Genomic DNA, 25,041 nt, shown 5'->3' on the forward strand with positions numbered 1-25,041 from the left:
CTGGACCCAGACTAGCCGACCCATAAAATTAAAACAGAGTGTCAACCATGTTAGTTTAAACGGCACATGCCACATGGTTGAACAAAAATCTGACCAAGTAGAATTTCACTTCCAGAACAACCAGATTCCAGACGTGACAGTAATAGCAGTAGGACAACAGACTGGTGATGGGGGGTCCTCTCTATCTCTGAAAATCAACCTTCCTTCCAGTCTAAAGTGGTACTCCACGCTGGAAGGAAACACTTTGAAATTCTATACCAATCCACAATCTGAAACTCCCACTCCTATAGTCCAGAAAGATGTGAAATCAGCTCAGAGCCTGGCTGATATTCAGCAAATTGGAGAGCAGTTGTTCATCCCTGTTCAGTTAAATGATGGGAAGGACTCTGTTCTCGCTCGAGTGTGTGTGAACAACGGTAAGAGCTTCATCAGCGAAGCCATGTTTCGCCAACTCCCAAAAGATCCAGCCATTCCCACCTTCAAACTGATAGACAAATGGGAAATGGACCTGGAAGCACCTAATTCCAAACATCTCCTGCCAAGCAGGTGTATGCTCAAAATCTCCATTGGCAACAAGAGCATAGTCCACAATTGTTGGGTCGTGCGAGACGTCCCTGCCGCCTTTTACTTAGGCAGTGACATTCTCAATCGCTTTGCCATTAGTTTGGACCTAATAAACTTCAAAGCTTGGTCCCGATTAGCGGATAATCCCAGGGGCTTTGATGATCCAGAAAAAGCATTTAGGTCAGCTCAATTGCTACCTTATGCAGTTGAAATTCAGGTTAAAGAGGAAGTCACCATCCCAGAAAGGACCCGACAATTCTCCCTGGAAGTGAAAGTCAAAAGGGGACAAGAGTTGAAAAACCCTGATACTTACATACATCTAAATGCTTCTCTCCAACAGCAAGGGTTGGGGGTAAACCCAACTCCATTAGTCAACATAGAACATGACACCATTCTAATAGAGGTGGATAACAGCGACTTAAAGAGTATTACTCTAGCCGCAGGCACCATTATTGGAATGGCGGTTGATGACCGACATTTCTCCATTGATCTTGTAAATGAACTGTTAGGACCAATCCCCAAGGACTGTGTTGACAGTGACAGTGAGGACAATACAACACCAGACAGGATTTTCACCCGGCATGGGGGGAACTTCCTGGTGTACACTTCCTGCCCCTATGGTAAGGAAGATGTGACGTGTGACTTCAGGAGGGATGAGGTGATTTTCCAGGTACATGAGGGCTGCCTTTCCCACCTGAAGCCTCCGGTCCAAATCAGCACTCTGACCAGGGACTTCTCCACCCAGCTGGAGGAGGCCGCGGAAATAGCCAAACCAGAAGTCTTTCCAGGCTTCAGGCAGATGGTGGAAGAGAGAGTCAACCTAGCTGATGCCTGTGTGACTCTGGAACAAAAGCAAAAGTTGAAACAAGTTTTCTTGGATTTCCAAGATCTCTTTGCGGTAGACTCATATGACTGTGGTCGCACTGACATCCACACAACAACAATCCCCATGGACCCTGGCATGACTCCTGTGTTTGTGAAGCAATATCGCTTGCCTCTCGCATCAATGGAGTCCCTTACTGAAATAATTAAGAACCTTGAGTCCCGGGGAATAATCCGTCCAGTCCACAGCACCTTCAATAATCCGGTGCTGGGAATATTGAAGCCAAACGGCCAGTGGAGACTCTGTGCCGACCTCAGGGAGCTCAACAAACGGGTCCATACTTCCCGATGGCCTCTGCCCTACATTGACCAAGGGCTGGCCCAGATCCAGGGGTCACAGGTATTCACTGCAATAGACCTGACCAATGGATACTGGACTGTGCCTGTCAGTAGGGAGGACCAATACAAACTGGCTTTTACCTTTGGGGGCCAGCAGTACACATGGACCCGGACTCCCTTCGGATACCTCAACTCCGGCAATTAATTCAACATTTTCCTACATAAGGCCATGCCCGACCTGGGTGCGAGGGGTAACCTGGCTTATGTAGATGATGTCCTCATCAAAAGTTCATCTGTGGAGGAACACATAGCGGAGATCCGTTATGTTCTGACACAGTTGAGGGCCGCCGGAGCAAAACTTTCCTTTCAGAAAGCTCAGTGGTGTAGAACCCGTGTTAATTTCTTGGGGCATGAGATTACTCCTCAGGGCCTCTGTCCCCAGGAAAAGAAAGTGGAAGCACTTCAGAAACTGAAAGACCCCACAACTCTGCGGGAACTAAGGAGCCTCCTTGGACTGACTAATTACAGCAGAAAGTTCATTGAGGGCTACGCAGAGATCACCAGACCCCTGATTCATCTCCTGAAGGGGGGGGTCAAGTGGGAATGGGGTCCAGAACAGGCAGAGGCAGTAAAACAACTCAAAAGAAGCCTCTCACAAGCGCCCTGCCTAGCTTACCCTGTCAGAAACAAGGAGTTCTTCCTGGAGACGGGGTTCTCTAATACGTGCTTGACGGCAGTATTATATCAAAAGCATGACAAGGTCAATAAAGTAATCTCCTATGCGAGCAAAACTTTATCCTCTGTGGAGGAAAAATTCAACGATTGTGAGAAGGCACTCCTGGCAACGGTGTGGGCATTGAAGAATTACCGCCCGTTTATCCAGGGGGAACACATCATAGTGGAGACTCCACACCAGCCTCTGCAATATCTCCAAAGTGACAGAATCCGGGCCGGAAATGTGAGTAATTCCCGAATTACTTCCTGGATTCTGTCAATGCAAGGCTTTCCTGTGGAGGTCAGATATGGCCAAAACAAGAAGAGTCCACTCGCGCAAGGTCTGGCTGACTTGCATGATTGTGCCAGAGAAAACTGTCTCGAGGACGAAAGTCTAAAAATCAAGGACAACACGGAGGCATACCTTAATTCCCCACACAAAGTCTTTGAAGAGGACAAGTGTGAGGGAATGCCCACTGTCTATGTGGATGGATGCTCTTACCATGTTGACAACAACGGGGAGAAAGAACTGGTGGCCGGCGTAGGGAATGCATGGGTGAATGAGTCCCCAGAACCCTCCGCTGGATACAAAATTGGTCCCCGAAGTAGTCAGGTGGCAGAATTGATGGCTGTGCATCAGGCCATCCTCACTGCTGTCCAGCATCAACTCCACGAACTGGTCATAATCACAGATTCGGATTATGTACGGAACGGGTTCGTGGAGCACCTGGTTAATTGGAAAACCAGAGGCATGTTATGTGCTAACAACAAACCCTTGAAACATGGGAAGTTGATCCAAAACATTGATGATCTGGTCACATCGAATGGGATGACCATCTACTGGAAAAAGATTAAGGGTCATTCCAAAGTAGAGGGACCAGACAAAACTGGAAATGACTTAGCTGATCAGCTGGCCAAAATCGGGGCCATCCAAGGGGATCTAATTGAGATTGAGTCCCTATTGGGGGAAATCCAGGTCACTGCCATCACTAGGTCCCAGACAAATGCTCACAACGACCTTTCAATTGCACAATGGAGTAAGGAGACCCCTGATGCTGATTTGATTACTGCTCAGAAGGGGGATCCAATTATTGGTAAATTTTACCAGCACCTTGAAGACCCTGAGAACTTTCCCCTGACGGATACCGATTACATTGGGAAAGAGGACCTAAGAGTGTTGATGAAATGTCCAAAAATGTTCCGAATCCAAGACGGTTTGTTGGTAAGGAAATCCAAGGCTGGCCACGATCAGTGGGTGGTTCCTACCTCATTCCGAAGCCTGATGTTAAGTCACGCCCATGATGCGGCCATCGCCGGTCATAGGGGGTTTCACACAACACTGGAAATCTTAAGAGAGGTTGCATACTGGCCACACATGGGCCAGGACCTCAACCAATATTTGAAGGGTTGTCTTGTGTGTGCACAATTTCAGCCGACATCCCTCACACACCGGGCGCCTTTACAAAAGCGGGGGATGACACTGCCATGGTCAGATTTACAAATCGACTTTGTAGGCCCTGTGATTCGCTCGGCTAGGGGGAATAAGTACATGTTGACTGTGACATGCTTGTTTACCAAGTGGGTGGAATGTCTCCCAGCCCCAAACTGCAAGGCAGAAACTGCAGCTGCCTTGATGATTAACCACATCTTTTCCCGTTTTGGTCTACCTCAAAGGATTGAGTCAGATAGAGGTAGCCACTTCACCAGTGAAGTAATGACAAAGATGTGGGAGATACTGGGGGTCAAGAGAAAGCTGCATATTGCTTATAGACCAGCTTCTTCTGGGGCAGTAGAGAGATATAACCGGACAATTGTGAGCATATTAAAGAAGTTTGTGGCAGATTCTGGGCCAAGTTGGGATATCCGATTACCTCTGGTCCTAATGGCTATCAGATCTACCCCTTCATCTGCAACCAAAATGTCACCATTTGAGTTGATGACTGGGCGCAAGATGGTGCTTCCGCAGCATTTGCTCTACAGGACCCAAGAGCAGACACTGATAAATGCCTCCACTACTCATGAGTATATAGAGAATTTAAGGAAACACCTTCAACATGCTTTTGCTTATGCTCAGCGGAATCTAGAAAGATCAGCTGATAGCATGAAGACCCATTATGACCTGAAAACTTCCAGGAAGGAATATCAGGTGGGAGACCGGGTCTATCTATACAACTTCCAAAGGAACCAGGCCAAGCAGCGCAAATTTTTGCCTACATGGAAGGGACCCTTTGAGATCGTCGATAAGATCTCCCCTGTGGCCTACAAGATCCGCATCCCAGTTGAAATGTTGCCATCCCAGGCACACTCTACAACAACTGGAGGAATCCTCTGAAATCCTAGCGGGTACTGTATCAGACTAATTCAGTTCCAATCATAAAACATACCACATCTAGTCTCTAAAATATTGTGATTTGCATGAAACTGTCTCTTAGTTATACTGTTTTTTTTATCAAAATAAGAATGTAATGTTTCGTCATGATGAAATGCATATGCTGTCCCACCATCTCAACAGTGGTGGAAAAACGTCTATGAGTAGGTATTGCCGCTCTTCCTTTGTCGTCCTAGGAGAAAGAAAACCTGAAGACGGGCCAGGGAGGATGATACGGAGACCGGGAACGAAGATCCAATGGGCCCGGGGTACCGCCCAATATTCCCATCAGGACCGGCGAGGAGAACCGATCGATCTGACCGGATGGAGAAAAAGATGCTGAACTGTGCCATCTATTGGAAGAAGATGAGGAAACATCCCAGATCTTGCGAGTCCCATCAGTGAAACAGAATGGCCATCGCAAGAGGGGGGCTTGTGGGATGTATTTACCCATGCATCCGAGCCCTACCTCAAAACTGTGCAGTACTGACATGAAAACATCATGATGGCCAGAGCTTCCCAGAAAATGCACAGGGAAATGCAGGAAGAATAGGCTGCCATTCATTTTTGCCGATGTTATGGGCACAGAAGGACGCTGCCTAAAACCACCATTGGACTACCCGCACAGTAGTCTGAAACCATTGGGAATGGCAATGCTGATTGCCAAATGCAACCTAGAATTGTGGGGAATTCATTTCTTAAATCCCAAAAATGGGTGCAGTACCAGTACTCACCACTATCCAAAAGCCGGCGTTTTAAAACCACTCTGTTTCCCTGAAGGCAAGTCAAAATGCCTATTTTCAAACATTGCAATATGTGCAAAATATTTACTGAACACCAGCAGACATTTGGCAGAATGGAGTTTTGTGTGCCTACAAAATCTGGGAAATGAAGATCATAAGACAAGGTTTATAACAAGACTGGCTGCGCTGTGGATTTCAGCAGTTTAAGTTGCACTGGATTGAAAGACACTAAAAAAAAAAATCTAAATGTTTAAATTGACTGAGTGACCTACTTTTGAGTGTCACATAGGTTGCAATTGTTTAAATGTCATAGTTTTGCACTTAGAATCAGCATTCTAGCTGCATGTGTAAAATTGCAAGTTAATTTAAAAAGCAACAAATAACATGACAGTAGCTGAAAGTCTGGCTTAAGGAACCCCCATCAGGAGTGAAATTTGAGTCACCACTGTGTTCCCAGGCCAACCTTCCTTTTGCTGCCCACACTAAGGATATGCCATCTATCTGATAATTGAATTACCTGTGCTCTGCAAGAGAGTGAACAAAGCCCTCTTCACTCAGGCAAAGGTTTTTATTACCGCAGTCGTAAAATGTAGCTTCCTCTTGGCAGGAGCTGGGAGGAGCACTGCCTGTGAGAGCAAGCTGGCTTGGCAGAAACTGGAAAGACTGGTTTCTATACCATGTGACCTGGGAAACCACACCCCTTTGGAGCCAGAACATAACTTTAAAAAGATGAATAACTCATAGAGCGGACATGTGAAAATTTTATAAATGATACCATAATTCTTGTGATTTTTCTGCCCACATGTTAAGAGGTTTTTCGACCCGGTGGCATGTTCAGGGGGGTTTTAGCGGAAAAGTGGATATTACTCTAAATGTATGCATGTTAAAAATCTGAAACTTCATCAGTTAATGTCCCTACTCCCTGCACACATGTATGTAAAGTTGGGTCAATGTCAGAAAGTGAAAAATCAGTTAAAAAGTGAAATATCTGCCATTTCTGAATGCAAGCTCTTAGAAACAGCAGATTTGGACAGAGACATGGCTAAATTCAGCCACACCATGTATATGTAATTTCAAGCAACTGTGTAACTGTGAAATATGTCTTTTATTATCAAATATAGAATGTGTGCAATCTGACAGAGGAGTGTCCTATCTGCAAGCCATAAAATGACATCCCTCTGACTCACAGTTCATTCCCCAATCAAATGATAAATGGAAGTATGACCAATTAGAAGCTGAGAGAGAGGTAGGGTCAGTGATGCTAGAACACACCCACATTCTAAACACATAAAAGCAGACAGACAGGACAGATAGAGACCTTCAAAATCCATCTGCAGCGGGACGCTCTGCCGGAAAAATCCATACTTACCTCCATCAACCTCCAGAAAGCCAAACTAGAGACTTCAATCTATCCAGAACTAAGAGACCAGACCAGAGAGAAAGCAGTGCTGTACCCAGAGAGACCCAGACCAGCAGAGAGAGCTGACCCAGATCACTGTGAAGTGCAGAGGCCAGACCAGACCAGACCAGAGTCCAGTTTAAAACCCTGACCAGATCCATGGCGAGGCCCATTTCACTCAAGAATATAGTGTGAGTACCTAGAAAACTGTGCAGAACCAATCTCTTAGTTAAAATAATATAATTCAATCTATTTAACCTAAGTAGAACTGCCTCCTAACTGTCACTTGTCATTTTCTAGTCGCAAGCTGCACTTGTCTTTTTGAACTTTAAAATTTCAAATCTGAAAAACGACCTTCACAAAATCGCTCATATCTCCGCAACCGTTTGTGCTAGAGACTTGCAATAACTTTTATCTGAAAGCTTAGAATCGTGGCTTTCCTATGAACCTACCCCTTATAGTTTTACCGCAATCGCGGAACACGCATCCGCGAATTTTACCGCGATTTGCAATTTCTTCACATGTAAAAAACTGCTGCTGTTTGCTTTCCATTTGCCAGAAATTCGTTTAACCTGCTAACTATCCCTGCATCATTGCTAGTGTGAGCCTGGATTAATATTAACTAGATACCACTCACCCTGAACCTCTGAAAGGGAATTAAAAAGCATTTCCAGCATATTTCTCATCCATTGCTAGCACATATCAAAGCATTTGGGCCTGTGTTTTCAAAACTCCTATCTGTGTTTTAAACTTCTGTTGTCTAAGCTTGGGGGGGATTGAACTGATTACATTGATTGCATTTCTGAGAACTGTGTGCTCTCCTCCCATTCCATTGCATTGCATAAAGAGGGGGGGAGTGAATAGCCAGAGAAAAGTGATTACATTGTTTTGTGGAAATCATATTGAGTATTTTCTATACTGCATTTCATTCATTCAACCTTGCATTTCCTTGAACCCTATAAAGCATTCTCTACCACATTATCCTTCTGTACCTATTTACCAGTGTGCTACCTTATCCATTTCATCTCAACTCCTTAGTAATTATAAAGAAGTGTGCTAGTGCCAGATTCTCCGTTGTTGATCTTTATCATATCAGATTAAGTGTGCTATTCAATTATTAATTTTTTATAAAGCGTGATATATATATCTATTTTAAATGATCAAATAAACCTTTTAAACTTGCAAAACAGAACTACTTCTTGGCTCAGTGGGGTCAGGGGGATTCCAAGAGAGGGGTGTTATACAGGGGTAGTCATCCAGAACGCATGAACTGGACCTAAAGATATATCAATAAGGGTTTTCATTCAGTATTCTAGACTAGGCGTTAACTTAGCTGTAGTGCTGAATTGAATCCCCTTACAAGTCCAGGGGCAGGGGCAGGAGGCAGCACAGGTCACCGTGGAGGGGCCTGTGCGTGTCGCTGTCCCTGAACCTGTGGGTGCACCACCTTGTACCAGCAGGGATGCCCCGTCCCAGGCCCGTCCGCAGGTAGAGGGGATGTCCATGTCATCTGACTCCCCTCCACCTGCGGACGAGGGGACCCCTGGCCGTGTGGAGAAGGTCCTGATTGGGGTCGCGATGCGCACGGCTGTGATTCGTGATGCCGTGCGTGCTTCCCACGAGGAGCACGCACGTCATCACGAAGAGCACCGTGCCAACGTGGCCCAATTGGGATCGGCCATGTTCGGGGGTTTCCTGCATGTGTCGGCCAATCTGGCGGCCCTCTCCTCCTCTGTGGAGACTATACGCCAGTCGTTCTCCTTGCCGTCTTCCGGCCCAGATGCCACCAGGGCCCCCTGTGGACCTGCCCTGACCAATGCAGCCAGCTCGGTGGGGATCCCATCCCTGCCACAGTCGGGAGTCAGAGGTCCAGCAGGGGTGGACACCACAGCAACTGGACCCCAGCAGATGGAGGATGTGACGGCATCATCGGGCAGGGCACGTGCACGACGGCGTCGGTGGTTTCCATCAGCCTGGATGCCGTCGTGCTGGCACAGGCAGTTGCGTCAGAGGCAGCAGCAGGCTCAACGTGTTAGGCATCATGGCTCGGGGCCATCAACATCAGGGGTGCAGGCATCGGCCGGAGGGCCGGAGAACCCTGGAATGGGAGTGTCTTCCGTGTGGGAGCGGTTGTGCCAGCGGATAGGTGCGGAGCGGCAGCGGGCAGAGGAGGAACGGCTCACGATGGTCAGGGCGGAGGAGTCCATGCGGAGGGCGCTGAGGCGGGCTGAGTGCCTCGAGGGTCTTCGCAGGGAGTTTGAGCTTGACACTGCGTTATCCCTGCGGGACCTCGGGGCCAGGGAACATGCCCGCCTCCAAGCCATTGACCAGGAGTTCGATGATGCCCTGGCCCATGACAACAACCAGTGAGCCGTCCGAATAGCCCGCTGCCTTTGTATATAGTTGTATAGTTAGGGTTAGGTTTCCTTTGTTTTTTTGGTTGCGATTGGACAATGCACCACTTTTTTGTATATAGTTCAGTTTTTAGTTAGTAGTCATAGTTAGGTTTAATTTGGTTGGGCTCATGGACCCAGGATGATCTTCTTCATGGTTCTTCATTGGCTTTTTTTAATTTTCCAGATTATTTTCTTGGACATTCATCTTGTTTTGTTTGATTTGCTTTGTGTTTTTTCTTATTTCATTTCCATTCTACTTGCTGTTCAATACATATTTTTTTTAATTCTTCAATGTGTCGTATCATCTCATTGCTTTCAGGCATGTCATGTTGGGTGTTTTGTCATTCACTTGCAGCCATTGTGTGTGACAGACATGTGTTCATTTGCATTATTTGAATTGGGGGTGTAACATGTTATTGCCTTTGATATGAGGGTGGGTGTGATAGTTGGTTGGGCCTTTTGGCAGGGGAGGATGGGCATTACGGACATGATTGGGGATTGTTGGGACCCAGGTGCAGGGGGGCATGGATTGGACATGGGTGGGGGCCTGCTGGCAGGTGCCCCACAGTGCTGGGGGGTGGTGGGGAACATGAGTTGGACATGGGTGGGGGCCTGCTGGCAGGTGCCCCACAGTGCTGGGGGGTGGGGGTGGTGGGGAACATGAGTTGGACATGGGTGGGGACCTGCTGGCAGGTGCCCCACAGTGCTGGGGGGTGGAGGTGGTGGGGAACATGAGTTGGACATGGGTGGGGGCCTGGTGGAGGCTGCCCCTGGTGACTGGGGGGTGGGGGTGCTGGGAGACATGGGTGGGGACCTGGTGGAGGCTGCCCTTGGTGACTGGGGGGGTGGGGGTGCTGGGAGACATGGGTGGGGGCCTGGTGGAGGCTGCCCCTGGTGACTGGGGGGGGTGGGGGTGCTGGGAGACATGGGTGGGGGCCTGGTGGAGGCTGCCCCTGGTGACTGGGGGGGTGGGGGTGCTGGGAGACATGGGTGGGGGCCTGGTGGTGGGTGCCCCTGCACTGCTGGGGGGTGGGGGTGCTGAGGAACATGAGTTGGTGATTATTTGTGCAAGGAGACATGTGCCTTTGCTGGGGGGCATGCCCATGTTGGGTGGGCTGCCTGCGGGACATGACCAGGGATGCAGGGTAGTCCCCTGTGGTGTGGGCTGCCTGCAGGGGCCGTGGAGGGTGTACAGGGAACACCTGGGAGGACCCACACTGGCAAATCACATGTAGGACTCCCCGGCACCCCTGCAATACACGTACCCTGCTGGAATCGCGTGTAAAACTTTCTGCGCACCCCTGGTATACACGCACACGCTCCCCCAGGCCAGATCGCGTGTGGAACTTCCCGCGCACCCCTGAATTACACGCACGCAGCCCAATCGCGTGTGAAACCACCCGCGAGCCCCTGGAATACACGCGCCCAGGCAAATGGCGTGTGGAACTTCCCGCGCACCCCTGAATTACACGCACGCAGCCCAATCGCGTGTGGAACTTCCCACGCACCCCTGGAATACACGCGCCCAGGCCAATCGCGTGTGAAACCACCCGCGAGCCCCTGGAATACACGCGCCCAGGCCAATCGCGTGTGGAACTTCCCGCGCACCCCTGAAATACACGCACGCAGCCCAATCGCGTGTGTATCTTCCCGCGCACCCCTGAAATACACGCACGCGCCCAATCGCGTGTGAAACCACCCGCGAGCCCCTGGAATACACGCGCCCAGGCCAATCGCGTGTGAAACCACCCGCGAGCCCCTGGAATACACGCGCCCAGGCCAATCGCGTGTGGAACTTCCCGCGCACCCCTGAATTACATGCACGCAGCCCAATCGCGTGTGTATCTTCCCGCGCACCCCTGAAATGCACGCACGCAGCCCAATCGCGTGTGTATCTTCCCGCGCACCCCTGAAATGCACGCACGCAGCCCAATCGCGTGTGAAACTACCCGCGAGCCCCTGGAATACACGTGCCCAGGCCAATCGCGTGTGAAACCACCCGCGAGCCCCTGGAATACACGCGCCCAGGCCAATCGCGTGTGAAACCACCCGCGAGCCCCTGGAATACACGCGACCAGGCCAATCGCGTGTGAAACCACCCACGAGCCCCTGGAATACACGCGCCCAGGCCAATCGCGTGTGGAACTTCCCGCGCACCCCTGAATTACACGCACGCAGCCCAATCGCGTGTGGAACTTTCCGCACACCCCTGAAATACACGCACGCAGCCCAATCGCGTGTGAAACCACCCGCGAGCCCCTGGAATACACACGCCCAGGCCAATCGCGTGTGAAACCACCCACGAGCCCCTGGAATACACGCGCCCAGGCCAATCGCGTGTGGAACTTCTCGCGCACCCCTGAATTACACGCACACGCTCCCCCAGGTCGCGTGTGTTGCTTTTCGCACTGGTACAGGGTTGGCGCAGCCCTTTGCGATGGTTTTGCGATCTTGAAGGCTTTTCCTTGCGCGAGGGCGTTCTGGGGGCGTAACTGGCGCTGCTGCAGGGTCGCTGCGATACTCTGCGCCACGGCTTGTTTTGGAGGATTATTCCATGAATACGATGTGCGCTGAAATGGATTTTATCGCACGTGGCTGGCGCAGACATTCGCACGGGAACACTCTGCGCCAGCCGCGTGCGATACTTTTGACTGTATTTCCATGAATCGGGCTGTCAGTCTGCTGCCCTATTACCGAGAGCAGAATACAAAAGAACAAACTGACTAGTATTTGTTTGGATCTGGGGAAAAATTGTTCAAGAGAAACAAAAGCCGAGAACTGGCATATGAAAGAAAGTGCAGCTAAAATACCCAGGTACTGCATGAAAATAAAAGTGAACAGAGAAAACAGGAATATTAATAAGAAACCAAAAATCTCCAGAGAAGAGATAGTAACCCTGTCTCCACTGACTATCCCCGTATGCGTCTGGGACCCTAATTGGGAATCAAACTAAAGAGTTTTCCCACCCGCACACGTATGAACTGCAGGAGTCATCTAGCTGACACATGCTAAGAGACATTACCCTAAAGATACTGAGAATAATAAGAGAAATGTAATCTCCACTACGTACCTTCTGTGTCTTGGTTATAACGAAAGTTAAACTAAATAAAGAGTTAATGTGAAATAATTGCTCAGTGTGGTTATTAGTCCATCCCACGAAGAGAACTTCTGCCACTCCCCCTCTTGCATCTATCAAAAAGGGCCAGAAAAGTAAAGATTTACTAGCATTTACCACCTCTTTTATGTAAATGCAGTACGAGCATGACTTGCAATTGCCTTTAATCCTCCTCAACGTAAGTCTGTCTGCACTGTTATGCCCTCTTTCCTTACTATGCTTTTAACTTTTTGATACTGAGGTGATATATACAGAGGTGGGGAGCCGACTGTGCCGGTAACGGCCCGCTGCCCAATTTAAGGGCCAGAGCGAAGCGAAAACGTAACCTTTGGCTTGCAGTGCAGCACTGCACGGTCTTCCTGAAGTTAATTTTCTATGTTGATAACCGCGATGTCATCAACAAGGAAATGGCGTTCAGAAGGCCTGCATAACACCACACCACAAGCTAAAGGTATGTTTACTTGTTTCCAATGTAAACACCCTTACCATCTGCATAGAAACTACATGGGTGCTAAGAGGTGAGGGGAGAGCATAGAAGGGGAGGAGGTGCCGGGAAGGGAATGGAGCGCTGGCCAGCAGCACTCAGGCTGCTTGGCACGCAGGCTCTTACCAGATAATACAGCCTGCAGTTCGAGATTCCTGATTGGCCAGCACCCCGTTGGAGGCTGCCAATTATGTCTTTGCTTCAACACTATTTTCGTGCGGGGTCCAATTGTTTCGAACTTTCCCATACATTACCCTAATCCAATTTCAGAAGTGAGTCTTCCGTTAATTTGAACTAAGACAACTTGTTTTATACATATCTCAATTAATGCTCCCTTATTCATATTCATGTTTATATATTTATATATATTTAGTTAAATCATTACTTCATATCTAATTGCATAGTTCATAAGCACATGTTTCAATTCCAAATCTAAAGGAATATACAGGGCAACATTAGGAAGCATAAAACCTATTCACAAATCATTAAACCTGTGGTCTGTAGATCTTCAGTTTTTCACCATTCTGCCTTCTTCCCCTCAAAAAATAGGGAAAGCTTTGGCCATTTTCCACAAATATCATACCATGCTTTTGTTTTTGCAAATGTATTGACAGGCCATTTATAAAGCAACTGCTATTGTACAGAGTCACTTGGGACTGTAGCAAAGTGGGGTTCTTCGGGATGTGGACGGCTCCATCAACGTAGAACAATATACTGATCTCTCTGCTCAGGCCTGGTGCTTCTGCCTCAAGATTCTCAGTAATAGAGGCCAAGCCATTTATGTATGAAGAGAAAATAGGACTGTGTGTATATTTATTGTGTTATAGTGGGAAGCTACAAGTGAAAGTAAGGCTCATGTGGGAGGACAGCACGAGTGGCGTAAAACACTCGCAATGCATGGCAATATTACATCATGGTCCAGAAGCAAAGTCGTGGTTGCCACTGGAAAGGGGATGAAGTAGCAGCAAATGTTTGTTCGACTTTAACTGGTCAAATAACATTGTTCTGTATTTATTTTTTACAGATTTTGTTACCACAAAATGCATGGGGGTGACCCCTCCCCCAACTTCCCGCACCTGCACACTCATCCTCCCCTTTTTATATATATCTAACTCCAACCCACCACCTCTTTGCCCGTAAAAATGGTAAAACAAATGTGGCAACTGTTAGTCAACCAGTTTGATAGTAGAACAAAGTGTGGAGTTCCATATAAATCCCTTGAACCAACCGGCAAGTTGGGCTTTCTCATGATATTATGTTATGCTATGTTGATTCATACCGCACACTGCTACCACCCAGGGGCAATCTCTAGGTGCTCATGATGTATGGGCAACAGACCGGTACATCCATGAGTGCAACATAACTGCAGTTTAACTGAAATAAACCCAGCAGCCTGTTGCATATCCATGTACAGGTATGGTCCCATTCTTATTTCTTTTGGGAGGAGAAAAAGGAGAAAAGTCAAGCAGGCAAAGCAGAATTTCACACAGCCCCAAAATGGGGCAAGAGGGCAACAAATGGATATAGCTGGGTTTGACAGGCCGGATACTGACGAAAAGAAATGAGGAGGTGACCCAGTGTCCTTCTGCCAAAACATTGGATCAAAAATAGTTTATAGGTGTGAATTTGGACAACCAACTAAGCATGGTTGGGCCAATCAGTTAGGGGGTATTTGCCGTCTTTAATAAATGGGGAATATTGAATCTGTTCCTTTTTTTGGCACAGCAGATAGCAGCAAGCAGTGACTGAAACTCCCACCAGCATAAGCCGGCTTGACATTATTGTAAGAGGAAAGGACTGCATGCAGCAGCTGTAAAATAACTCCACTTTAATATAAATAAGTCTATTTCTCATTGTTTGGGGGAAAGAGGAGAAGAACCGGGCAAATAGTACACGTGTGACACGTCTATTAGGCCAACCAATAAAACCACATTGCCATTTCCCCTGATGACAGCCGGAGTATTCATCGAGGCACCAGTACTGGATAGTGTCCAGAGTCCTTCTGAGGTCGCCAGGGTGTATTTAACAAAAGACATAGGGCCTCATTACACCGTAGGCGGTAGGGGTTTACTGGTACCGGTGCCCTTACCTGTACCGGTAAACCCCTACCGCCTTACTACGAGTTCCCTTTGCGGGACCCGACTTTAACGGCTGGTTTTACCAGCCGTTAAAGTCGGGTCCCGCAAAGGGACCTCGGAGCTAATTACGGTACCGCAATTTGCGGTACCGTAATTAGCACCTTCCCCATTCCCATTATGCCCTATGGGGGCAAAAATGGAAATGGGGAAGAGCCTTGGTGAATGGGGAATTACCGCCCCCGCTCACCTTGGAGTAGGGCGTTAATTCCACCATCCACCAAGGCGGACACGGTAAAATACCGGTGGCAACCATGGCGCTAATAGTGCCATGGTTACCGCCTACCGTGTAATGAGGCCCATAGCTTTTTCTAATTAACCTGTTTTTTGTTTTGTTGTATTTTGAATTTGATGATGTAGGTTTTTTCATTTACATTAAAAACACAGTACAGTGTTACTACCCAATGCGTGTGCAATCAATAATTGTATACATACAGCCAGACAATATAAATGTGACTTTTTATGTTCTGCTTTTTAGTGGATCACACATTGAAAACTGGCACTCTATTCTGAGGAATGGCCTAGTTGTTGCTTCCAATACGAGATTACAGGTAAGCAATTGATGTACCATGTTCATCTTTGTATGCTTTATTGTCTGTACCTCTGCACTGTAAATGTTGTAATCGTAAATCATTGAATACTGCTAGCAGTATTCTGTGGTGCATGGCAAAACTGATCATTGTTTTCAGTTTTTACGCAATTTTTGTATTCCTAAAATTGCAAATGCTGTAAATATGCAAGCACATGTAATTTTGCCAAGATGTTTGCATTATGATTGGATAAAACAGTTTTGGAAAATGCGGTGGGTCTTCTCTAATGAATCACTTCTTTCTTTTAGAATGTTAGGCCACATTCACGCCACTTATTTGTATGTGAAATTCTACCCAGCTACATATCCTGGCGTATGCAACCTGAGAGAAACGTAGTCTCATCACACCACCGAATGATGACCATTACATTCCTGTTACAATTTCTCTGAGTACAGAAGCAATTTCAGCATGTACTTGGTCCTTGCAGGGAACAAGGGGAAAATATGTGGAAAATGGAAAACTAGCACTTCGAGCACAGCCATAATGTGTGTGTGGACAGCCACATATACATATATATTACAGGGCCTGCTGTAGAAAGAGCACTTTTTGGGAGGCTTATAACTTTAGCGCCATCCTCGCCAAACTTTGCAAAAAAAGTATATATGACCACCTCAGAATGATGTTTCGAAGTTTGTGCGGTTTCAACCATGGGGCCAAAGTTATAGGGGGAGGTCCCAACATTTTTGAAAACCTCATAGAAGGGGATCTCACCCAAGTTACTAAGAGAAACTGTGACTATATTAGAAATACAATTACTGACATTGTTGTGAATTGCCATATATTTGTGAAGGACAGATTGCTTGTTAAAGTGTTTCCTTGAGTTTTGTATAGGCAGGGAAATCCTTGTCTGGATAGGGAAAGTGGATAGGGAAAGTGAGGCGTTTGTTGAAACTTATAATTTTAATAAAATGGCACAATTTGGGAAATCATCCAAAAGTTGTGCGTCTCACATTTCTCACCCCTCACATTCCCATAGTTTTAATTTGGTGTTGAGATTCATTACGCTTATCCAGATCTAACTCTATGTCAGTATCTTCATTTTCCCTCTGTTAGTTCATTTGATGCCCGAGCTGCTTGTAATGATACTCAACTTGCACTTGTGATTTATTAAGGAGAGAAACAAAGAATTAAGAAAAAGAAAAAGAAAGGAAGCATTGAAATCAAAGGATAGGAAGGAAATATAGGGAGACAAGTAAGGGAGGGAAGTAAGGACATGCAATTGATAAGTATTAAGGATCATCAGAGTAAGCGAAGAGTTCAGGCAAGGTTTTAGTGAAAGAATCAAAGGCTGTTTAAGAGGTGAGGATGGAAGAAAGGAGTAGACGGGCAGAATTAAGGAGCAATGGAAAGCAATGAGAGACATAGAAAAGAAACATGGACAATAACGAGGGGGAAGAAATACATGAACAGGAGAAGAGGGATCAATGTTGTCTAGTGACTAAGTTGACATCTTAGTATGTAAAGTCTGACTTCACAACTTGCTCAATATTAGTTGATCTTGAGCAAACCACTTGGACTCAGAGTACCAAAGTTCTGCCAAACTAAGTAATGCTTGGTGCTAGGTAAAAGGGTTAACTCCATTATTAACTGCTGCATTAAATTAATACATGGCAGACTAAACCTAAGAAAATAGGTAAATGCTAGTTCTGAAAAAAAATGTATTATTGTTATTCCATTGTGATATGACAGGTTAGCGAATTAGCAAATTGTATACTTACTGCTGAGATCTCCATTCATCCGGGAGGTCACAGGTTTGAATTACGACAGAGACATTTAAGCCATTCACCCATTCAAGTTTGATACAATGAGCAAAATAAAAGTGTGTGCTAGTATCAAAAGGTATCACAGGACAATGAAACTACCATAATTGTGCAGACAATTGAGTGGCTTGTTAAAGAACGCTGACTCAGGAAAAAAGAGGAGTGCACAAGCGAGCGAGACAGAGATGAGAGCAAAGAAAGGTGTTTTTCAAAAGACAGACTTGCCATGTTTGGATGATGAAGATGGGGATGGTATACAAGAAGGATAGGGGAACTCTATAGTAGTAGGAGAACCATCACGGCTGCCCACACGCAGACAAGAGTGCTGGGCAACCCTCAGTGAGGAGGGAACACCGAATTACAGACCGAACAAAAGGAAAGCAGCAGGAAGACACAACATTAAGGAGACTTAGCTTCAATGAAGACAGACAAGGATTCACAGGGTAGTGAAGATGATGAGGCGAGAAGACACTCTTGCTGCACCGGGGAAGCTAGCCCAGACAGAGACACAATATGGGGAGGTGGAGAAAATATGGGTAAAGAAGGGGAGGACTTCGAAGGGCGACTGCCGCATCCCGAGGCGGGGTCGTGGAGCACGGACAATACCACTCCATATGCGCAGAGACATAGGGCCCTGCCAGGATGGAAAAGGGCAGAGATGGAAAGGGCATTCACCACCACTAAAGACGTGGGGAGACAGGATGGTGGGATGACACTGACACAGTTCCCATTATTGGAAAAGGGTGGTGGGCGACCTCAGTATATCCCCTGGCAGCAAATGGACAAACACAATTTAGGATGCAAGCTGCCTTTGTTAACTGGTGGGTCTGAGAAGTGGATTTATGAGGCTGTTTCATTAACTTTTGCTGCCATAGATGCCTAAAATGGCTTATTTGCACATTTAGCCTTCGTTTTAAACCTTTTAGATTAATTGTGTGTCTGTGCAGGAAAACGTTTTTTTACTTTTTTGTACCTTACTAGCTGCTAAATTCAACGTATTAACTTGTTGATAGATTTGCTTATCCAAATATTCATAAACTGCCTAGGTACGCCTTTGGACTACAGTTCCCTGTTGTATCGTAGTCCATCAGACTACTCATTTGCATTTCAGGCATGTGAGCGCCAGCGCGTGAGCAACAAGCCGGTCTGTGCCGGTCCATGGGGGTTTGTGCTTTGTGCTCTTTTCTTTACATTCCACTGTACTTTCTCGTTCCTGGCCATGCAAGTCATTAAAGCTATTGATCCCCCTAGAAGCTATCTTGGTAAGACTCCACCCACCGTTAATATGTTTCTGAAATATTCACGTCTTAATAAAATATTGCAGTGTTATACTGCATCCATCACCGACTGCCCATCTTTGCAGACCTCTTCTAAGGGCGCTGTTCTTGACCCTTGCTCCGAAGGTTTCTGTTGTTAAAGACACAGGCAATAATAACCTTCAACTTAACGTAGATAACCCTCACGATCATACATTGGTACAATCCTCCTCCAATATTGATATGCTTAATCATTTTCTGAAGATTATTCCTTTAGCATCATGTTCTTTAAACATTGCACTATTAAACACTCACTCCCTGGTCAAACATGCAGTTGAGGTGGCAGATCTGATAGTGACCCAGCACCTTGACATAGCCTGTTTTACCAAAACCTGGCTTTTAGAGTCCACCAATCACGCTGCATTGCTTGCATTGCCAAAGCGTTACTGAATCTTTAGAACTGAACGCCCTCAAGGTAGAGGCAATGGTACAGCGGTCATTGCTACAGATACTTTGGACATATGTGTTCTCCCTTGTTAATCAATGAATGTGAGTACACCCTTATCAAGATTTCCTTGGATTGTAATACTACCATCACCATTCTTGTTCGTTATCGCCCCGCCCCCCTGTGGCTACTCCCTTGTTTCAAGAACAAACAGCATATGATGCTTATTGGTAATTTTATGAGGGTCTCCTCATATGTGGTTATTATTTTAGGCGATTTTACCATATGGGCATACCATAAAGATGAATAGACAAATTGTGAGGTGGGAGGCACAACAAAAAGTCAGATTTTTGTAGGGTAAATATGAAGTGGAGAACTCCTTAGTGATGTATATAGATTAGTTATACTTCTGGTGCAGCTGGGAAAATCTCGAGGCCACTCGAGATCCAGAATTATAGAACAGAAAACAAACACCGGACGTTGCCAGCCCGTAACCCTGTGCTGCACTCCAAAAAGGATATAATCCCAAAATAATTAACAGCCAGGTGGGATCCAAAACCTCCTTAAAGGAGGCAGTTAATCCAACTGGTTAATGCTGTAAATGTTTTCAAAACAATAGATTTCAATCATTGCTTCACAAATATTCATCTAATGATGCACATCCATGCTTAAATAATCCTGTCCTCCTGCTTACCCACAGTCAAGAACCACCAGACTGAAAAAAGCAGGTTTGAACAAGTGAATAAAATATTTTTATGTAACGAGATGTTAAAGCACGGTGTGGAACACAAATAGAAATTCAAGGAAAACATACATTGGTGCATTTGGAAAACAGTATCACAACCGAGCTGATAAAGCGCTCAAATAAACCAAAAGGTTAACCAAAGAATTAAATAGCTTCATACAAGGTGTCAACAACACGCTTATATATGGCAAAGTAAATACATGTGTGTTTTATACATGTGTATTTTGTACATGTGAGCAATACAATGTGTTCTGCTCACACAATCATCCTAAAAACACTCCTATAAGGTCATGGGTGCCAACGCGTTTCGGATTAAAATGAATCCATCTTCAGGGCAGGACATGTTTAAGTTTCATAAGGTGTTCAGAATAGTTTCTCAAGATATCTCCTAAAAGGATGAAAGTACACTAATTAGATCTGTGTGGAATACTAAAGAAGGTAGACACTGTGGTTTCAGTGGAAGTACACTAACCTTAGATTTGGACCAATAGAAGACACTGGCTTCTACCTGCATAGTAAATACAAAATTTAGGGGCCGATTCATGGAACAAACGTGCGCCGAAAATCGTCACGCAAGCATGCGCAAGCATGCGCAAGCGGAAAAAAACAGGCGCACGCACACGCGTGCGATTCATGGAAGTCCCTGCGCGTGTTCACCGCGGGATGTGCGCCAAACCCGTGCATGGCGCACAAGTCACTGCAACATCGCGAAAGGCGTGCGCGACGCGCACAGTGAAAGCGCACAACCTCAGCGCACACACCAGAAAGTGGGCAGGACATGGGGCATAACGCGCGGAATGGGGAACAACACTCGAAAATAAGGGCGTAACTGGGGATGTACTGCAGGGAAGCAGACGGAAAGGCCCACACGCACTCGAACCACACGTATTCATGGAATCGAATAGGGCAAAGCCACGCACAGCCAAAGACACGCACAAGCTGAAACACGGCCGCCACACGAAGGTAGGCGGTAGAGTCCCAGCGCATCAAAAAAGTGGCGCGCGGGAAGTTAAATATGCGATTGAGCGGGGTATGTGTATTTCGGGGGTGCGCGGGAAGTCAAATATGCGATTGAGCGGGGTACGTATATTTCGGGGGTGCGCGGGAAGTTACACATGCGATTGAGCGGGGTACGTGTATTCCGGGGGTGCGCGGGAAGTTACACACGCGATTGAGCGGGGTACGTGTATTCCGGGGGTGTGCGGGAAGTTACACATGCGATTGAGCGAGGTACGTGTATTCCAGGGGTGCGCGGGAAGTCACACACGCGATTGGCCAGGGTACGTGGATTTCAGGGGTGCGCGAGAAATGCTACACGCGATTGGCCTGGGTACGTGGATTTCAGGGGTGCGCGAGAAATTCTACACGCGATTGGCCTGGGTACGTGTATTACAGGGGTGCGCGAGAAATCCTACATGCGATTGGGCCTGTGCGAGTGGGGCAGTGTATTACGTGGGTGTGCGGGAAGTTGAAGAGGTGAATTTCCAGTGTGGGTCCTCCCAGGTCTCCCCTCTACCCCCTCCACGACCTCTGCAGGCAGCCCACACCACAGGGGACTACCCTGCACCCCTGGTCATGTCCCGCAGGCAGCCCATCCACCATGGGCATGCCCCCCAGCCAAGCCACATGTCCCCTTGCACCCCCACCCCCCAGCACTGTGGGGCACCTGCCAGCAGGCCCCCAACCATGTCCCACTCATGTCCCCTTGCACCCCCACCCCCCAGCAGGCCCCCACTCATGTCCCCTTGCACCCCCACCCCCCAGCACTGTGGGGCACCTGCCACCAGGCCCCCACCCATGTCTCCCAGCACCCCCACCCCCCAGTCACCAGGGGCAGCCTCCACAAGGCCCCCACCCATGTCTCACACCACCCCCACCCCCCAGTCACCAGGGGCAGCCTCCACAAGGCCCCCACCCATGTCTCACTCCACCCCCACCCCCCAGTCACCAGGGGCAGCCTCCACAAGGCCCCCACCCATGTCTCACACCACCCCCACCCCCCAGCACTGTGGGGCACCTGCCAGCAGGCCCCCACGCATGTCTCCCAGCACCCCCACCCCCAGTCACCAGGGGCAGCCTCCACCAGGCCCCCACCCATGTCTCCCACCACCCCCACCCTTCCAGTCACCAGGGGCAGCCTCCACAAGGCCCCCACCCATGTCTCCCACCATCCCCACCCCCCAGCACTGTGGGGCAACTGCCAGCAGGCCCCCAACCATGTCCCCTTGCACCCCCACCCCCCAGCAGGCCCCCACTCATGTCCCCCTGCACCCCCACCCCCCAGCACTGTAGGGCACCTGCCAGCAGGCCCCCACCCATGTCCAACTCATGTCTCCCACCACCCCCACCCCTCCAGTCACCAGGGGCAGCCTCCACAAGGCCCCCACCCATGTCTCCCACCACCCCCATCCCCCAGCCACCAGGGGCAGCCTCCACCAGGCCCCCACCCATGTCTCCCACCCCCCAGTCACCAGAGGCAGCCTCCACAAGGCCCCCACCCATGTCTCCCACCACCCCCACCCCTCCAGTCACCAGGGGCAGCCTCCACAAGGCCCCCACCCATATCTCACACCACCCCCACCCCCCAGCACTGTGGGGCACCTGCCAGCAGGCCCCCACCCATGTCCCCTTGCACCCCCACCCCCCAGCAGGCCCCCACTCATGTCCCCTTGCACCCCCACCCCCCAGCACTGTGGGGCACCTGCCACCAGGCCCCCACCCATGTCCAACTCATGTTCCCCACCACCCCCACCCCCCAGCAGGCCCCCACTCATGTCCCCTTGCACCCCCACCCCCCAGCACTGTGGGGCACCTGCCAGCAGGCCCCCAACCATGTCCCACTCATGTCCCCTTGCACCCCCACCCCCCAGCAGGCCCCCACTCATGTCCCCTTGCACCCCCACCCCCCAGCACTGTGGGGCACCTGCCACCAGGCCCCCACCCATGTCTCCCAGCACCCCCACCCCCCAGTCACCAGGGGCAGCCTCCACAAGGCCCCCACCCATGTCTCCCACCACCCCCACCCCTCCAGTCACCAGGGGCAGCCTCCACCAGGCCCCCACCCATGTCTCCCACCAACCCCCACCCCTCCAGTCACCAGGGGCAGCCTCCACCAGGCCCCCACCCATGTCTCCCACCACCCCCACCCCTCCAGTCACCAGGGGCAGCCTCCACAAGGCCCCCATCCATGTCCCACTCATGTCCCCTTGCACCCCCACCCCCCAGCAGGCCCCCACTCATGTCCCCTTGCACCCCCACCCCCCAGCACTGTGGGGCACCTGCCAGCAGGCCCCCACCCATGTCCAACTCATGTTCAACACCACCCCCACCCCCCAGCACTGTGGGGCACCTGCCAGCAGGCCCCCAACCATGTCCCCTTGCACCCCCACCCCCCAGCAGGCCCCCACTCATGTCCCCCTGCACCCCCACCCCCCAGCACTGTGGGGCACCTGCCAGCAGGCCCCCAACCATGTCCCCTTGCACCCCCACCCCCCAGCAGGCCCCCACTCAAGTCCCCCTGCACCCCACCCCCCAGCACTGTGGGGCACCTGCCAGCAGGCCCCCACCCATGTCCAACTCTTGTCTCCCACCACCCCCACCCCTCCGGTCACCAGGGGCAGCCTCCACAAGGCCCCCACCCATGTCTCCTACCACCCCCACCCTTCCAGTCACCAGGGGCAGCCTCCACAAGGCCCCCACCCATGTCTCCCACCCCCCAGCACTGTGGGGCACCTGCCAGCAGGCCCCCACCCATGTCTCCCAGCACCCCCACCCCCAGTCACCAGGGGCAGCCTCCACCAGGACCCCACCCATGTCTCCCACCACCCCCACCCTTCCAGTCACCAGGGGCAGCCTCCACAAGGCCCCCACCCATGTCTCCCACCACCCCCACCCCCCAGCACTGTGGGGCACCTGCCAGCAGGCCCCCAACCATGTCCCCTTGCACCCCCACCCCCCAGCAGGCCCCCACTCATGTCCCCCTGCACCCCCACCCCCCAGCACTGTGGGGCACCTGCCAGCAGGCCCCCACCGAAGTCCAACTCATGTCTCCCACCACCCCCACCCCTCCAGTCACCAGGGGCAGCCTCCACAAGGCCCCCACCCATGTCTCCCACCACCCCCATCCCCCAGCCACCAGGGGCAGCCTCCACCAGGCCCCCACCCATGTCTCCCACCCCCCAGTCACCAGGGGCAGCCTCCACAAGGCCCCCACCCATGTCTCCCACCACCCCCACCCCTCCAGTCACCAGGGGCAGCCTCCACCAGGCCCCCACCCATGTCTCCCACCACCCCCACCCCTCCAGTCACCAGGGGCAGCCTCCACCAGGCCCCCACCCATGTCTCCCACCACCCCCACCCCTCCAGTCACCAGGGGCAGCCTCCACAAGGCCCCCACCCATGTCCCACTCATGTCCCCTTGCACCCCCATCCCCCAGCAGGCCCCCACTCATGTCCCCTTGCACCCCCACCCCCCAGCACTGTGGGGCACCTGCCAGCAGGCCCCCACCCATGTCCAACTCATGTTCCCCACCACCCCCACCCCCCAGCACTGTGGGGCACCTGCCAGCAGGCCCCCAACCATGTCCCCTTGCACCCCCACCCCCCAGCAGGCCCCCACTCATGTCCCCCTGCACTCCCACCCCCCAGCACTGTGGGGCACCTGCCAGCAGGCCCCCAACCATGTCCCCTTGCACCCCCACCCCCCAGCAGGCCCCCACACATGTCCCCCTGCACCCCCAGCACTGTGGGACACCTGCCAGCAGGCCCCCACCCATGTCCAACTCATGTCTACCACCACCCCCACCCCTCCAGTCACCAGGGGCAGCCACCACAAGGCCCCCACCCATGTCTCCCACCACCCCCATCCCCCAGCCACCAGGGGCAGCCTCCACCAGGCCCCCACCCATGTCTCCCACCCCCCAGTCACCAGGGGCAGCCTCCACAAGGCCCCCACCCATGTCTCCCACCACCCCCACCCCTCCAGTCACCAGGGGCAGCCTCCACAAGGCCCCCACCCATGTCTCACACCACCCCCACCCCCCAGCACTGTGGGGCACCTGCCAGCAGGCCCCCAACCATGTCCCCTTGCACCCCCACCCCCCATTCAGGCCCCCACTCATGTCTCCTTGCACCCCCACCACCCAGCAGGCCCCCACTCATGTCCCC

At 50.3% G+C, this 25,041-nt stretch overlaps 1 protein-coding gene across 3 annotated transcripts in view; it reads left to right on the forward strand.

The window, feature by feature from the left end:
* Window positions 1–25,041, forward strand: part of PARP8 (poly(ADP-ribose) polymerase family member 8) — a 1,351,312-nt gene that overhangs the window by 827,920 nt on the left and 498,351 nt on the right. For all 3 annotated transcript variants that reach the window (XM_069627250.1, XM_069627248.1, XM_069627249.1), the window contains one exon: window positions 15,558–15,630. In XM_069627250.1, coding sequence (XP_069483351.1) covers window positions 15,558–15,630 — 73 coding nt within the window. The remainder of the gene's footprint in view (window positions 1–15,557; window positions 15,631–25,041) is intronic.

The sequence above is a fragment of the Ambystoma mexicanum genome, chromosome 6p (genome assembly GCF_040938575.1).
Source record: "Ambystoma mexicanum isolate Mex_15411 chromosome 6p, UKY_AmexF1_1, whole genome shotgun sequence".
Classification (NCBI taxonomy): Eukaryota; Metazoa; Chordata; class Amphibia; order Caudata; family Ambystomatidae; genus Ambystoma; species Ambystoma mexicanum.